Below are 18,115 nucleotides of genomic sequence, written 5' to 3' on the forward strand. Positions count from 1 at the left end.
AGATCAAAACAGATCTTAACGGGAGGCAAAAAGCGGGACAGGCGAAAAAGGGCTTGCCTTGTAAAAACAGAGATATGCAGACGGACCGACAAAAGGGGACTGACAGGACAGAGTTTAAATACTGACAGGGAGCCAATTTGTCAGCAAGCTGCAGCTGGCGCCACACGGGCGGGGCCAATTGGGTGTCATGGCAACCGTGACATGCGGGCGGGGCCAATTGGGCGCCATGGCAACGGGACAGGTATAAAGTTTTAGTTGTAGTCATCGACAAAAGATTTTCTCCTAATATTTAAATTCACAACTTGCAAAAGTCACATGACCAAAAACAAAAAACTGCTCAGCTGTGATTGGTCGTTACCAATGATGTCGTTTTCAATCCATTTCCAAAATGGCTGTCCTTTTTAGTAGTAAACAAGTCATGACTTTTAGCATAAATAATCAATAAAAAATGTTTGTTTTTTTCTAAAATTTGCTATTTTTTTGAAGACTTGATTCCAGCCCCCAGTGAGCAAAATAACTGCAACTTATAAACGTGGAAAACGTTTTAGACGGAACATTAAGCGGCGCTAGCTAAGTCAGCAAAATTGAGAGGCGCTAACCCGTGTCACATTTTATGTGGAAGTAAAAAAAAAAAAAAAATTTAAAACCCTGCCTGCGAGTCGGTGCACAATAATCACTTTCCGATATTTATATCGCGGAAGTAAAAATTTTGACTTAAAAGAAGAAAAATGAATCGAACTGACAGGAAACGAGACTTGATGCTGCATTCAAGGAAGGTAGGAAATCTGAATGTCATGATTCTGACCTTAAAAGCTTTGTGAAAATAACAAAAACAGCTTATTTTTAGTCACAGTAGACATCATGAAAAAATATACCGAGTACAATATGCTTTGCCATTTAGATAAATGCGAGCCACTGAGTGTTATGTGCCAGAACAGGATTAGTACCCAAACGCGTGACGTTACTCTCACAAGCCTTTTAGTTTACAGGGAAATGGGGAGTCATGCACGTTAGGAAGCAGTCTGGCGTGAAATGATAGGAAGCCAGAGGCCGACAAGATCGATACCAATTGCCCGAGTGGATATCGGACAGATGGGGTCGATACCGGACAGGACAGGGCTGAGAGGATTGATATCAAAACAGGATATCGCCCACTCTTATATGTGATTTTTTTTTTGTTTTGGGACTGTGTCAAATAAACAACCCTTTTTAAAATGGTGGAGATAATTTAAACCAGATTTAAATCAATAGTATCAGTTGAAATTGTCAAGAACCGGAACAGGATCAGGACCCAAACGCGTGACGTTACTCACACAAGCCTTTTATTTTACGGGGAAATGGGGAGTCATGCACGTTAAAAAGCCGGTCTGGCGTGGAAGGACAGGAAGCCAGAGGCCGACGAGATCGATACTGAAAGCCGGAGTTGATATCGGACGGATGGGGTCGATACCAGACAGGACAGGGCAGACAGGATTGATATCAAAATAGCATATCGCCCACTCCTAAATTTGATTATTTCTTTGTTTTGGGACCGTGTCAAATAGACAACCCTTTTTAAAATAGTAGAGATAATTTAAACCAGATTTAAACAAATAGTCAGTATCAGTTAAAATTGTCAAGAACCGGAACAGGATCAGGACCCAAACGCGTGACGTTACTCACACAAGCCTTTTATTTTACGGGGAAATGGGGAGTCATACACGTTAGGCAGCAGTCTGGCGTGAAATGATAGGAAGCTAAATGCCGGCGAGATCAATACCGATTGCCCGAGTTGATATCGGACGGATGGGGTCGATACCGGACAGGACGGGACAGACAGGACAGATAATAATACAGGATATCGAAAATAAACAGGACAAACTAGACAGGAACGAAAACTGGAGAGAATAATACATAGGACAAAAATAGGGAACAATACCGGACAGGGAAAAACAACAGGAAACAGAACCGCGTCAAAACGCATTTCGTGCAGTGCTGTTGACATCCAGGACCTGGGTTAGAATCCCGTAACAACCAATATTTAGCGATAATATATTAAAAAGGGGTGTACATTATAACGTACCCCAACTTCGATTTTCATCTTTAGTTAAAAAAATGCACGATATACACCAATAAATAGGTTTTCTTCCCGTCAAACTCGACTCCTTAGGGGTCAGGAGAAGAACTTGGAGACGGACGCAGAGTTGATGGGACGGTCTGCTTCTTTATTAGACGTCACATCCCCAGCAAGCGTACTCAGACATTGAAGCTGTCAACTGTATCACGACTAGTCCAGTGGTTAGAGTTTGATTATCACGACCAGTGGACCCAAATGCGTAACGTTTCACACAACACTTTATTAAGGGATCGGGGGGACAGAGCAGAGCGTGATCGTGGATCAGAGCAACTCTGGTAGCCGGGACAGGGGAACGAAGCGTGGTTGTGGAACAAAACAAGTCAAGTAGCCGGGACAGGAGACCAGAGCGTGGTCGTGGATTGTAACAAGTTGGGTAGCCGAGACAGGAGAACGGAGTGTGGTTGTGGATCGGAACAAGTCACTTAGCCGGGACAGGAGAACGGAGCGTGGTCAGGGATCGGCAGCAAGTCAGGGAACCGAAGACGATCGGGAAGCCAGGATCAAAAGGGCTTGCCTTGCATGAGCTAAAGTACGCTGGACAGGTGGAACAGGAAGCCCCGGCGGCCGGTGACAGGTGGCGAGGCGGACAGTTCGCTGACGGACTGACAAAAAGTGACCAGAGATGAAGCACTTAAATAGCGAGAGGGGTAATTAGGACTAGAGTGGCAGCTGGGGCTGAAGGAGTGAATGCAGGTGAGGGTAATCAGAGGGCAACTGACAGGATCGTGACATTAGCACTCAGGACCCGGGTTTAAATCTTGTTGCAAACAATATGGAAGTACTCAAAACCTCAGGTATTTTAGATAACAAAAAATGTACCTTATACACAAATTAGATAGATAGATAGATAGATAGATAGATAGATAGATAGATAGATAGATAGATAGATAGATAGATAGATAGATAGATAGATAGATAGATAGATAGATAGATAGATAGATAGATGGATAGATGTCTAGATATATAGATAGCTGACTAGATAGATGGATAGATGGATGGATAGATAGATGGATAAATTTCTAGATAGATAGATAGATGTCTAGATAGATGGATAGATAGATGTCTAGATAGATAGATGTCTAGATAGATAGATGTCTAGATAGATGTCTAGATAGATGTCTAGATAGATGTCTAGATAGATAGATAGATAGATAGATAGATAGATAGATAGATAGATAGATAGATAGATAGATAGATAGATAGAAAGATAGATAGATAGATAGATAGAAAGATAGATAGATAGATGTCTAGATAGATGTCTAGATAGATGGATAGATAGATACATACTTTCTTCATCCCTGTAGGGAAATTCACACTTCCAGCAGTATCCTTTTGTTGTTTATTAACAGATGAACAGGATGGCCTTGGGGTGCTGTGTTGTAGTTTAGCCACATCGGAGTGGATGACGTCACACGCTAGGCCAAAAATTGGACGTCCCTGCGGCAGATGGAAAAATTTGTCCCCAGGGTTACACCACCTCGTGTTCACGTAGATAGCGAGTCCGGCTCCTCTCCGCTTCCCGCAGGCTAAAGTGTCTCTGTCTGTCCTAACAGCGCTGAAGCCGGGTAGCTCCACGTTAGCATCCGGGATGCTAGACGTGAGCCACGTTTCTGTCAAACACATCAAACAGACATAAGGACACGGAAAAACTCAAAAACCCCAGCATGAGGACAATAAGAAACCTTGAGGGGTCCTGGGTTCGATTCCCGTTACGACCATTATATTGCGATATTATTGTAAAACCCAAACTTTAAGTTCTTCTTGAGGTAAGCACATTCTTCATGAATAAATCCAATCTCCATGTTTTTTTCCCAACAGCGCGGACGGCACCTACGAAGTCTCCTTCTACTCCAACGCGGTGGTCTCCAACAACGGCGAGGTGGCCTGGTTGCCCCCCGCCATCTACAAATCGGCCTGCAAGATCGAAGTCCGAGACTTTCCCTTCGACCAGCAGAACTGCACCCTGAAATTCCGATCCTGGACCTACGACCGCACGGAGATGGACCTCATCCTCCTCAGCGACTTCGCCAGCCGAGACGACTTCAAACCCAGCGGCGAGTGGGACATCGTGTCCCTGCCGGGACGCAAGAACGAAGATCCCCTGGACCTCCGCTACCTGGACATCACTTACGATTTCATCATCAAACGCAAACCGCTCTTCTACACCATCAATCTCATCATCCCTTGCATCCTCATCACCTCCTTGGCCATTTTGGTCTTCTACTTGCCGTCGGACTGCGGTGAAAAAATGACTCTGTGCATTTCCGTTCTTCTCGCCCTGACTGTCTTCCTGCTTCTTATCTCCAAGATTGTCCCACCCACTTCCTTAGCGGTTCCTCTCATTGGGAAGTACTTGATGTTCGCCATGGTCCTGGTCACCTTCTCCATCGTCACCAGCGTTTGCGTCCTCAACGTCCACCATCGTTCCCCGAGCACCCACACCATGCCCAGATGGGTCAAAAGGGTCTTCATGCATTGGCTCCCGTCCTACCTTTTCATGAGAAGGCCCGGGAGGTCCAACATTCGGGAGAAGTTCCGGAAAAAACACCAACGGACGAAGACGGGGAAAGTTGACAGGTCGCCGGGATTGGCCGACTCGTCGTCGTCCTTCTACGTCAACGAAGTCTCGGCGAAGCGGTACGGGTTGGACGACCTTGGGGACGGGACCAAGGTCAGGAGGAGGATGACGTTGAAGAGCAGCATCGACGTGGAGGACGCCGTGGACGGTGTGCGCTACATCGCCGACAAGATGAAGAGCGAGGACGACGATGAAGGGGTAGGTCTTAAAAATAATAAAAACCTGACTTTATGAAGCTCACAACAGGAAGGCATTATGGGAAGGAGTTCAGCCAATAGCCTAGCAGGATTTGTAAAATGCCGTGATGTAAACCAATAGCAGATCATCATTTGGAGACGTACTCGTAATTTAATTTCGATGTGGTATAGTGGAGAAAATTGTCGGGACCAGAACGGAGACAGGACCCACTCGCGTAACGTTTCTCACAGTTTTATTGGGAAGAAGGGAAAGGAGCGTACACACAATCTGGAGATTGCTGGGCGCGGGAAGCGGGTCGCTCTGAATGTGGGACTTCCGTGGCGAGCGATGGCGGCGGTGTCAGGAAGGGAAAAAAGTCGAAATCCAAGAGAGGAGAGTGGACGCGGTCGAGATCAAAAAACGAATCGTTATTCGGGGCGGGAGAACAGATGAGGTCGAGATAAAACCAGATCATAACGGGAGGCAAACAGGAGCAAAAAACAGGACAGGCGAAAAAGGGCTTGCCGAGTAAAAACAGATTCGCAGACGGACCGACAAAAGGGGACTGACAGTTTAAATACTGACAGGGAGCCAATCGGTCAACAAGCTGCAGGTGGCGCCACACCGGCGGGGCCAATTGGGCGCCATGGCAACCGTGACTGGTATAACGTTTTAGTTGTAGTCATCGACAAAAAAATTTCTTCTAATATTGAAGATTCACGGCTTGCAAAAGTCACATGACCAAAACCATAAAACTGCTCAGCTATGATTAAGAGTAGACGCGGTTGAGATCAAAAAACGTATCGTTATTCGGGGCGGGAGAACAGACAAGGTCGAGATCAAAACAGGTCGTAATTCGGGACGGGAGAGCAGACGTGGTCTAGCTTAAAACAGATCGTAGCGGGAGAAAAACAGGAGCAAAAACGCAGGACGGGCGAAAAAGGGCTTGCTGTGTAAAAACGGAGATTTGCAGACGGACCGACAAAAGGGGCCAGAGTTTAAATACTGACAGGGAGCCAATCTGCTTTCAGAGCAGTCCTTATTGCCTCACCCCAAAACATAAAAACAAGATGCAGGAGATCTTGGCGGGAGAGGAGAGCCGTTTATTTATCTCCGTCAGAGTCCAAAGTTCTCATTCATCTAAGAGACAATCAGCTTTTTTATACCCTCAGACAACATCTCATGTTACTTAGCACGTCCCCTCGCGATGACACACTTGTTTTTTCGTCAATGTGTATGGTTTCCGAGAATTGTCAATGTTTTTTCAGAATATTTTCGTCCTCTTTCGATTCTCCAAAGTTACATAATTTCCAAGAAACTCGTTGGGGTCGGCCTGATACATCCAAATTCCTGACTTGATCGCTTGTTCCACGCCAAGTAGAATGTTATTACTTGGCAGGCCCAATCTTAAACTCGGGAGAAACAAGCCTGGGATTTCCTGGAAGCTCCGACTCCATTAAACCACAACAAGCTCCAGCTGGCACCACCCAGGCGGGGCCAATTGAGCACCATGGCAACCGTGACAAAAATGTCATAAACTGGGGCCAAATAAACCTTGATTTCACACTGTAAATCGAAAATACTGTAAGGCGGGGTTGCCGTACCTGACAAGAACTAAGAATCCGTGTCTGTCCTCAGATCATCGAGGACTGGAAGTACGTGGCCATGGTGATCGATCGTCTCTTTTTGTGGATCTTCGTTTTGGTGTGCGTGGTGGGCACCGTGGGCCTCTTCGTGCAGCCCCTTTTCCGGAGTTACAACACCCCTATCGCTGAAGACCAGGACCAGAACTGAGAGACAACAAAAAACAAACGTCCGACCATCGTCTCCAAAACCCTTCCTGAAATCGGTGGCCAGATTTTTGATCCTCCGCCAAGAGAAGTCAATTGTCAATTTGGAGCCCAGGAGTTACTTCTGGTCTTTTCTGAAGTTCTTCAGCGTCTTCCAGGACAATTTGAAGTTCTTCCAGGACAATCGTTTTGAAGCCTCTAGAAATGGACCTGGTTTTCCGTATTCGTCCACAATCTGGAAACTAAGTGTCTTGTCCAAACTTTCCAGATTAATGTTTTGGGGTGTTTTGAATTTGTCTTCCTAATTGTCTTCCTTTCTAAAAGAGAACGCAATTAAACCTGAGCACTTGAATTTTTTTTTCTCTTCTGTCTCATCTTCTTTATTGTCTTCTATCCTTTGTCCTTCTATCACTCTTCTTTTCCAATCTCGTTATGTTCTCCTTTTCTTCTTTGAATTTAATCTCTTCTTTTTCCATCCCTTCTCTTTTTTATTCTATTGCTTCTTTTGAAAACTCTTCTTCTATTATCTCTCTCTTCTCATTTCTTCTCTGTCCACCTACTTGTCTTTCACTTTTTGAACTTCTATAACCTATTCTCCACCAATCTTTTTTTCTATAGTCTTCTTTCTCTTCTACTTCTACTTATTCTCCTCCTTATCTCTTCTTTTCCTAATATCCCTTTGTCTCCTTCGATATGATCTTTCCTTCCATCTATTTTCTTTCTTTCTTTTTTGTCTATCTCTTCTTCTTCATATTCATTATCTTCTCTCTTCTTCCCTTTGATCTCTTCTTCTTTTTCCTGTCTCTTCCTCATTTTCTCCTTCCATCCCATCTTCTTCTCTTTCTACCCCTTTCTCTTCTCTTCTTTTGTGTTTTTCCTCTGTCTCTTCTTCCCCTTTCTACCTCTCAATCTTCTCATTTCTGTCCCTTCAGCTCTAAATACTTCTTTTGTTTGTTTATATTTTTCGTTTTGTTTTTCTGTAAAAAACAAAAACAAAAAAACCAACCACTGCTATACAACCCTAATGTGCCCCTTAACAAAAGAGTGCAATAAAATGTAGCGTGTATTTGAAAAGATAAAGAAGTCCCCAAAATCACAAGAATACAACTCTAGTTGTCCCTAGTTTCTGTGGAATCTGTGACACTGCCCCTTTAAAAGGGGCGGGGCTCGGGCTGCACACTGTCTCTCACCAGAGAGATGAAGGCAAGCGAAGGACTCGGAGAAACGCCCTCACTTACGTGGAGGGGATTCAAATTACTTAGTAACGGCTTCAATGTAGCCTAATGTAGCGGAGTAAGAGTACCGTTTCTTCTTCAGCAACTTACTCAAGCTCCTTCTTTCTCACATTTCTTCCTTGAACTTTTCTAGTTTGCCCTCTCTTTCTTCTCCTTCTATTTTCCTTTTGTCCATTCTTTCTTATTCTTTTAGCAATTATACTTTTCTCCTCCCCATTTTCCTGTTTCTCCCCCTTCTCATTATTTTTTTTCCTCCACAAAAGTTAGATACTTAGATAGATAGATAGATGTCTAGATAGATGGATGTCTAGATAGTTAGATATATGTCTAGATAGATAGACAGATAGAAAGAGAGATGTCTAGATAGATGTCAAAATGTCTATATATATAGATGTCTAGATGGATGTCTAGATATCTAGATAGATGTCTAGATGGATGTCTAGATAGATGTCTAGATAGATGTCTAGATAGATATCTAGATGTCTAGATAGATATCTAGATGTCTAGATAGATGTCTAGATAGATATCTAGATGTCTAGATAGATATCTAGATGTCTAGATAGATGTCTAGATAGATGTCTAGATAGATATCTAGGTGTCTAGATAGATGTCTACATAGATGTCTAGGTTGATGTCTAGAAATCTACATAGATGTCTAGAAATCTACATAGAAGTCTAGAAGTCTAGATAGATAGATAGATGTCTAGATAGATAGATAGATAGATAGATAGATGTGTAGATGGATAGATAGATGGATAGATAGATGTCTAGAAAGATGCCAAGAAAGATGTCTAGATAGATGTCTAGATAGATGTCTAGATAGATGGATAGATAAATGTCTAGATAGATAGATGTCTAGATAGATAGATGTCTAGATAGATAGATGTCCAGATAGATAGATGTCTAGACGGACGGACGGACGGACGGACGGATAGATAGATAGATAGATAGATAGATAGATAGATAGATAGATAGATAGATAGATAGATAGATAGATAGATAGATAGATAGATAGATAGATAGATAGATAGATAGATAGATAGATAGATAGATAGATAGATAGATAGATAGATAGATAGATAGATAGATAGATAGATAGATAGATAGATAGATAGATAGATAGATAGATGGATGGATATTCATCCCATATTTAATTCCAGTCGAAGGAAAAGAGCCCCGAAAATAATCTTATTACGACTCGTCGGTTTTCACTGTCGCCGATGTCAAGAGCGCTATTAAGCAGTCACGTGTGGACACGCGCGTGTCCGATTGAGCGCTCCAATTGCCCGACGTGACGGCGATTCCACGCGATTCCACGCGTGTCACGCGCCAACATTCCCCGTACATTCCTTGGCGTTTGCAGGAATATTCGCCGACTTTCCGGCGTGTCGACGTTCCCCCGTGTTGTCGGCGGATTAGCGACGTGACGCCTTCAGGCTCCGTTTTCCGGCTCGGTGACGCCTAATTTGGAAACTATCTGATAAGGAGGAGGAAAAAAAAACAGATTTTAAAGATGTATCCGTCCCGTCACGCCGGATTTTATCCGATGAGTTCACAGGAGGAGAAGTTAAGAAAACGCAGTGACCGGAAGACTTCACCGAGGAAATGCTGTTGTCAAAATATTGCGAGAGAAATGAGGAAAACTTGGGAGAAGCATCAAGTACCCGATTGTCAGATGTGGGTAGTAACGTAACACATGTACCCCGTTACATTACATTAGGGTACATTTGGGGTCATTTTGTACTACTTAGAGTATTTTTAAATCATTTTGCTGAAGAAGAAACAATCTATCTTACTCCGCTACATTAGGCTACATTGAACCCGTTACTAAGTCACTTGAATCTCCTCCACGTAGGTAAGGGCGTTTCTCCGAGTCCTTCGCTTGCTTTTATCTCTCCGGTGAGAGCCAGAGTGCATTCTGAGCCATGCCCCTTTTAAAGGGACAGCGTCACATGCCAAGCAGGTGGCTGTTTCCAAATAATTCCACAGAAATCCAACTAAAGTTGTATTCATGTAATTTTTATGTACTTAACCTTTTCAAAGAGGAGAAAGAGAAGTAGAAGGAGGAGAAGAAGAAGGACTAAGAAAACAAAAGAGGAGAAGGGGAGATTAAAACAGAAGGAATTGGGTAGAAAAGAAGAATTTGAATGTGTGACTTTTAATAAGATAGATAGGAGAAGAAAGAGAATAGAGAGGGAGAAGAAGGATATAATAAAAAGAAGGGAAGGAGAAGGAGAAGAAAGACAGGGCAAAAATAGAAAAATCACAAAGAAAAAAAGGTGGTGAAAAAGAAGTAGGAAGTAATGAAGGAGCAGAACCAAACACAAGCCGGCGCCTCCTGGAGGAGGTCAAAGGACAAACAGTGTTACTGACACAATTGCTGACGGAATTTATTTTTCTCCTATGGATTTTTGAAGCGGGCTTAAAAACGCTTTAGATGGCGGGGTCATAGTTCAAGTCCCAGGAATGCAAAAAAAAAGCCTTGTCACGATGTCAACGTCTCTTCGGGAAAAAAAAACATCGAAATAAAAATGGGAAATCTCGAATCGGTGCTTGGGGCCTTATCGGTTGAGCTCAGTTGGTCGCCGTGGTTTTTTCCATTCTGGCTTCCGTTTCTAAAAATCACAGGGCAAAATACAGAAATTTGAAAAAAAAATACATCGCTCAATAAATATAAAGAATTGAAGAAATACAACCAATGGCATTATTAGAATATTTTGCAATTGAATAGAATGAATTGATCGAATTGAAATAGTTAATTAAAACATTGAAGATATTGAATAACTGAATGAGTTAAATTGAATACGTTGAATAAATGATTTGAATAAATGGAATGACTTGTATACATAGAATATTGAAGTAAATTGAATGCATCTAATCAACACAATGGGTCATGTTTATGAGTTTGGCCCTTAATCACAAAGAGTCTCAAAGGGCTGCACAGACCACAGATTATTGCAAACTACGGACTATTATGACACCATCCCCTGATCTAAAACCGACATGAGGGCAAGGAAAAACTCAAAAACCTCAGTCAAGTCATGTTTTTTGTGACGCCCTTAATCACAAGGAGTCTTAAAGGGCTGTACAGACTATTACAGACTGTTATGACACCATCCCCTGATTTAAGACCTACATGAGGGCAAGGAAAAACTCAAAAACCTCAGTCAAGTCAAGTCCTGTTTATTTGTTTGGCCCTTAATCACAAAGAGTCTCAAAGGGCTGCACAGATCACAGACTATTGCAAACCACAGACTATTATGACACCATCCCCTGATCTAAGACCTACATGAGGGCAAGGAAAACTCAAAAACCTCAAGATGAGTCAAGTCCTGTTTATTTATGACGCCCCTAATCACAAAGGGTCTCAAAGGGCCGCACAGATCACAGACTATTGCAAACCACAGACTATTATGACACCATCCGCTGATCTAAGACCTACATGAGGGCAAGGAAAACTCAAAAACCTCAAGATGAGTCAAGTCCTGTTTATTTATGACGCCCCTAATCACAAAGGGTCTCAAAGGGCCGCACAGACCACAGATTATTGCAAACCACAGACTATTTTACCACCATCCCCTGATCTAAAACCTACATGAGGGCAAGGAAAAACTCAAAAACCTCAAGATGAGTCAAGTCCTGTTTATTTATGACGCCCCTAATCACAAAGAGTCTCAAAGGGCCGCACAGACCACAGATTATTGCAAACCACAGACTATTTTAACACCATCCCCTGATCTAAAACCGACATGAGGGCAAGGAAAAACTCAAAAACCTCAGTCAAGTCATGTTTTTTGTGACGCCCTTAATCACAAGGAGTCTTAAAGGGCTGTACAGACTATTACAGACTGTTATGACACCATCCCCTGATTTAAGACCTACATGAGGGCAAGGAAAAACTCAAAAACCTCAGTCAAGTCAAGTCTTGTTTATTTGTTTGGCCCTTAATCACAAAGAGTCTCAAAGGGCTGCACAGACCAAAGATTATTGCAAACCACAGACTATTTTAACACCATCCCCTGATCTAAAACCGACATGAGGGCAAGGAAAAACTCAAAAACCTCAGTCAAGTCAAGTCCTGTTTATTTGTTTGGCCCTTAATCACAAGGAGTCTCAAAGGGCTGCAGAGACCACAGATTACAAACTATTATTACACCATCCCCTGATCTAAAACTGACATGAGGGCAAGGAAAAACTTCTAGGGACAATTTGGACCGGCCAATTCACCTAACATGCATGGCTAGGGATAAACCCACGCAAGCACGGGGAGAACATGCAAACTCCACACAGGAAGTTCGATCTCATGACCTCAGAACTGTGCCGCACACGCGCTGACCACTGCGCCACCGTGTTGCCATGAACACATTCAATGGAGTATGAATTGACCTCATTTTTTTAAATGTCTTTTAAAGGGAAATAAACAAAATAATGGGAAATAATGCGACTCATTAAAATTTCTTCAAATGAGGACATGATTAAAAATGACCAACAATAGCGCCCCCTCCTCCCCCTCCTCCTCATTTGTCTGCCTAATCCTTACCATCACGGTCTTTTTCTAAAGTGACTTAATGGCCGGCCGGCATTGTCCGACATCCAACCTTTTTCCCGTCGGTGAGGATTAAACCCCGGCTTTACGCCCACGACGGCAAAATACCTCCAGCACGCCACCGGATCACGAAGGCGACCCTCGCCAACCTGACAACCACCTCGCTCGTCCTGCCTTCCCTCGAGACGAACGTGTCGCAAAGGAACTCGATTATAGGGAGAGAGGACCCAAACGCGGACACAAGTTGACAGTCTTTCATGGGGACAAGGGAAGTCACAAAAGGCGCTCCGTAGAGAGGTGGTCAGGCAACCCACAGGTCTCGGACTGAGAATCGGTTGTAGATAGATAGATGTCTAGATAGGTAGATAGATAGATAGATAGATAGATAGATAGATAGATAGATAAATAGATAGATAAATAGATAGATGTCCGGATAGATAGATAGATAGATAGATAGATAGATAGATAGATAGATAGATAGATAGATAGATAGATAGATACATGTCTAGATAGATAGATAGATACATGTCTAGATAGATAGATAGATAGATAGATAGATAGATAGATAGATAGATAGATAGATAGATAGATAGATAGATAGATAGATAGATAGATATATGTCTAGATAGATAGATAGATAGATGTCTAGATAGATGTCTAGATAGATGTCTAGATAGAGAGAGAGAGAGAGAGATGTCTAGATAGATGTCTAGATAGATAGATTGATGTCTAGATAGATAGATGTCTAGATAGATAGATGTCTAGATGTCTAGATAGATAGATAGATGTCTAGATAGATATTTAGATAGATAGATAGATAGAGAGAGAGAGAGAGATGTCTAGATAGATAGATGTCTAGATGTCTAGATAGATGTCTTGATAGATAGATAGATAGATAGATAGACAGATAGACAGATAGATAGATAGATAAATAGATAGATGTCTAGATAGATGTCTAGATAGAGAGAGAGAGAGAGAGAGATGTCTAGATAGATGTCTAGATAGATAGATTGATGTCTAGATAGATAGATGTCTAGATAGATGGATGTCTAGATGTCTAGATAGATAGATAGATGTCTAGATAGATATTTAGATAGATAGATAGATAGATAGATAGAGAGAGAGAGAGAGAGAGAGAGAGAGAGAGAGAGAGAGAGAGAGAGAGAGAGAGAGAGAGAGAGAGAGAGAGATGTCTAGATAGATGTCTCGATAGATAGATGTCTAGATGTCTAGATAGATGTCTTGATAGACAGATAGATAGATAGATAGATAGATAGATAGATAGATAGATAGATAGACAGACAGATAGACAGACAGATAGACAGATAGATAGATAGATAGATAGATAGATAGATAGATAGATAGATAGATAGATAGATAGATAGATAGATAGATAGATAGATAGATAGATAGATAGATAGATAGATAGATAGACAGATAGGTGTCTAGATAGATGTCTAGATAGATACCTAGATAGATGTCTAGATTGATAGGTGTCTAGATAGATGTCTGGATAGACGGGAATTCAAGTCTCGATACCATGTCCCCTGGGGTCATGTTCCTTCTTTGGTGGTTTAGCTCACTGTCTGATGAATGACATTACTACAATACCGCTTTTATCTCCTTATAAACACCTGTCATTTTTTCAAAAATGTACCGCCTTTTCTAATGTAAACCACAACAAAAATCTTGACTGGGGAATAATATTTTCCTCTAGGGCCTCTTGCTACTACGCCACCCTGACAACAACTTGTCTTGCCTTCCCTGCGACAAATCGGACTTCACTTGTAGCGCCACCCGAGGGTCTCTGACCCTCGGTCTCGGAGCGTGCCAGGCTTCTCGCGGCCGGCCAAGAATGCTAGCTATACTCGTCACGCTGAACTAGCTTGACGCTAACGATTGCGCGAGCAGACGGAGCGGGAAAAGTCGCGTCAAATTGAATCAAAGTGCAATGGCCCTTGTGTCGTTAGCGAACGCAACATGGTGGCTTTCACCTCCGGGTTAGCCGCGGAAAAACTCCAATTCTGGACTATAAGCCGCGCCTCATTATAAGCCGCCCCCCATAGTAAAGGGAGAAAACGTTCAAATCGATTCTTACCCCAGTGGCAGAAATCTCCTGATTTAGAATACCAAGGAGGAGAAGAAGGAAAACAGGGAGGAGAAGGAGAAGTAGAAAACGAGGAAGAACATATAGAAAAGGAGAAGAAGAAAATGAGAGCAAAAAAATAAAAAAAAGAGCCAAAGGAAGGAGAACAAAGGTAAGGAAAACAGAGGAGAAAGAAGAGAAAGAAGATGCAACATAAGGAGAAATAAAGGAGAAGGTGAGTGAGGAGGAGACGGGGAAGAAGAAGGAGCAAATGAAGAAAAATAAAGACTTATAAGAACAAAGAGGAGAAGGGGAAGAAGAAGAAGCAAATAAAGTAGAAAAAGAGAAGTAGACTAACGAGGAAGAACATATAGATAAGGAGAAGAAGAAAATGAGAGCAAAAAAAAATAAAAAAGAGCCAAAGGAAGGAGAACAAAGGTAAGGAAAACAGAGGAGAAAGGAGAGAAAGAAGATGCAACATAAAAAGGAATAAAGGAGAAGCAGAAGGCGAGTGAGGAGGAGATGGGGAAGAAGAAGAAGGAAATAAAGAAGAAACAGATGGAGAAGAAATAGAAGGTAAAGATAGTGAAGAAAACAGAAAGGAAAAAGGTCAAGTCATGTTTATTTGTCTAGAAGAGGAAAGAGAAAAAGGAGGAGAAGCAGTAAAACAAAGGGATAACGGATGAAAAGGAGAACAAGGAAAAGAAAAGGGAGAAGCAAAAAAAGGAGAATAAGAACCAAAAAGAAGGGAAAGAAAGTATTAAGTGAAGACAGAGAAGAAGATAGATGTCCAGATAGGTAGATGTCTGGATAGATGTCTAGACAGATGTCTCGATCAATGTCTAGATCGATGTCTAGATAGATGTCTAGATAGACAGATAGATATCTAGATGTCTAGATGTCTAGATAGATGTCTAGAAAGATAGATAGATGTCTAGATGTCTAGATAGATGTCTAGATAGATAGATAGATAGATGTCTAGATAGATACCACGCTCCGACACCGCCATCGCTCGCAACGGAAGTCCCACTTCCGCGTTCAGAGCGACCTGCTGCCCGCGACCAGCGATCACCGGATGGTGGGAGCAATCCTTTCTTTTCTTCCCAATAAAACTGTGAGAAACGTTACGCAAGTGGGTCCTTTCTCCGTTCCACATCCATTCGAATACGAAGGCGGCCATTTGCAGGAAGATTGTCCGTCCGCAAGCATTCTTTTGCTTCTACGACGAGGTCGCTAATGCTTCAAGCCGCGCGCCAATCGATCCATTTGCGCTTTAGCGCGCTGTAATAGAGCACTTTGTTCCAATGAAGATTTACTCGGCAGGAAGAAAAAAACCACCAAGAATCGGATTTCCAACACCAATTCGGGATTTTCTTTAAACAAATGACTGTTCATCTGGGAAAGCCATTATGACGTGCGCTCATTGGTTAAGAAAAGCACAAAAGGAGTCTCGAATTTCGGTCAATTTTCAAATTGTGTTTATTTGTCATTATTTTAATTCAATGACAATTATGATTTGTGAAAAACATTCATTTTTTATGTATTTATTTTAATTTATTTACTTTTACATTTTTCGGTCAGGAGTGCCAGGACCAGAACGGAAACAGGACCCACTCGCGTAACATTTTGTTGTGGTTTAATGGAGTGGGAGCTTCCAGGAAATTCCAGGCTTGTTTCTCCTGAGTTTTATTAGAAGAAAGGAGAGGGTTGCACCCACGATCCAGGATTGCTGGACACAGGAAGCAGGTCGATCTGAACGCGGAAGTGGGACTTCAATGGCAGTGTCGGGAGCGAAAAAAAACCGGTTAGTAGCCGGGATAGGAGAGCAAAAACATGGTCGGGATCGGAAACGAGTCGAAAGCCAGGAGAGGAGAGTAGACGTAGTCGAGATAAAAAAAAGATCGTAATTCGGGACGGGAGAGCAGACGTGGTCCAGATCAAAACAGGTCGTAGCGGGAGACAAACAGGAGCAAAAAACGGGACAGGCAAAAAAGGGCTTGCCGTGTAAAGACAGAGATTCGCAGACGGACCGACAAAAGGGGACTGACAGGACAGAGTTTAAATACTGACAGGGAGCCAATCAGTAAACAAGCTGCACGGGAGGGGTCAATTGGGTGCCGTGGCAACCGTGACAAGGAGCTTCTTAATTAATTCCACATTGTATGTATTTATTTTCATTTTATTTTTATTGATTTATGTATTTTCTAAAAACAGTTTTTGTCAAAATTTTAATCAAATGGGAATTGTAACATTGAATTTTTATGTATTTATTTGTATTCATTTTCATATTTAAACAATTTTAGTCAGAAGCTTGATTAAATATTCACAGTTAAATACTCCTTATTTTATGTATTCATTTTCATTCATTTTTGTATTTTCTAAAAACAGTTTTTGTCATCATTTAGTAGATTAAAGGGAAAGAAAAAGAGATAAAGAAATAAGAGAAAGAGGGAGGGAAAAGGAGAGAGGGCGGGACAAAGAAAGAAAAAGAGAGGGAGGGAGAGAGCGTGAGAAGCAAAAGATAAAAAGTCGTGAGAGAGGGGGAAAAGAAAGGGAGAGGAAGAAAGAAATCCAAAGAGAAATAGAAAGACAGAAGGAGAGAAAAGAGAAAAGAAAGTGCAAAGGGTAAGAAGAGAGAAAGAGAAAAGAGAGAAAAGGGAAAAAAGAAAAAAAGGAAGCTAGAGCAAAAGAAGTTAAAAAGACAGAGAGAGAGAGAAAGAGACAAAAAGGAACAAAGGAAGAGAAAAAGAGACACAGAGAGTGAAAGAGACAGAGAAAGAGAGTGGGAGAAAAGGGTGGAAAAGAGAGAGAGAGAGAAAGAAATTCAAGTACAGTGTCTTTGTTCGAGGCCCCTGGCCTTGGCGACATCAAGTTGACATATTTCAACCTGCAGCTCGTTTTTCTCTTGCGCTTCTCTGAGTGATGTCTCCCGGGCCGGATTCAATCCCTTAGCGGGCCTGAACTGGCCCGCGGGCCACCTGTGCTGCTGATCCTGAAAAACAAAAGATCATTTTCCCAGAGTTCATTTCTACTTTCGCATGCTTATTGACGGCGGACATTTTTTTTCTCCTAGGCTAATAAACAAAATCGATAATAATTAAGCGAATTTACGCCAATCAATATTTTGACTTAATTATATCGAAGTGAGACGCAGAGCTAGCGAAGACAAATCAATGCAAAATGCTGAATTGGGAAACTTAAGCAGTACCACTTCAGTCCTATAGGTGGCGACAACTGGCTTTGCGAACAGGGGTTGTGGGGATCGATACAAGTATTGATAGCAGTGACAACAGAACACCAGTATCGTTACATTTTTTTACTCAGCAATACAGGCAACTGCATTTAATTGTTATCGATCGATACCAACATCCCAAGTGATGACTGATAATGATGATTAAAAATAGCTATTATAATACGAACGAATCTGTCGATATCATTTTTCATCTACTTGGTATCGATCGATACCAATACCTCAAGTATTGACCTAGAAGGTGATGCAAAATAGCTAATACAATATTCCAAGAATAGATATCGCCTTTTTCGTATTACTGGAATCGAGATCAGCGATACTGGGATCTACATCTACT

At 42.0% G+C, this 18,115-nt stretch overlaps 1 protein-coding gene across 1 annotated transcript in view; it reads left to right on the forward strand.

Annotated features, from left to right (window-relative positions):
- Window positions 1-6,926, forward strand: part of LOC148360354 (neuronal acetylcholine receptor subunit beta-2-like) — a 66,329-nt gene extending 59,403 nt beyond the window's left edge. The window contains exons 5-6 of the mRNA XM_088343948.1: window positions 3,935-4,892; window positions 6,510-6,926. Coding sequence (XP_088200074.1) covers window positions 3,935-4,892; window positions 6,510-6,665 — 1,114 coding nt within the window. The 3' untranslated portion in view covers window positions 6,666-6,926. The remainder of the gene's footprint in view (window positions 1-3,934; window positions 4,893-6,509) is intronic.
- Window positions 6,927-18,115: the final 11,189 nt, after the last annotated feature.

This window comes from Urocampus carinirostris, chromosome 9 (assembly GCF_059441175.1).
Source record: "Urocampus carinirostris isolate Australia breed hairy pipefish chromosome 9, RoL_Ucar_1.0, whole genome shotgun sequence".
Lineage (NCBI taxonomy): Eukaryota > Metazoa > Chordata > Actinopteri > Syngnathiformes > Syngnathidae > Urocampus > Urocampus carinirostris.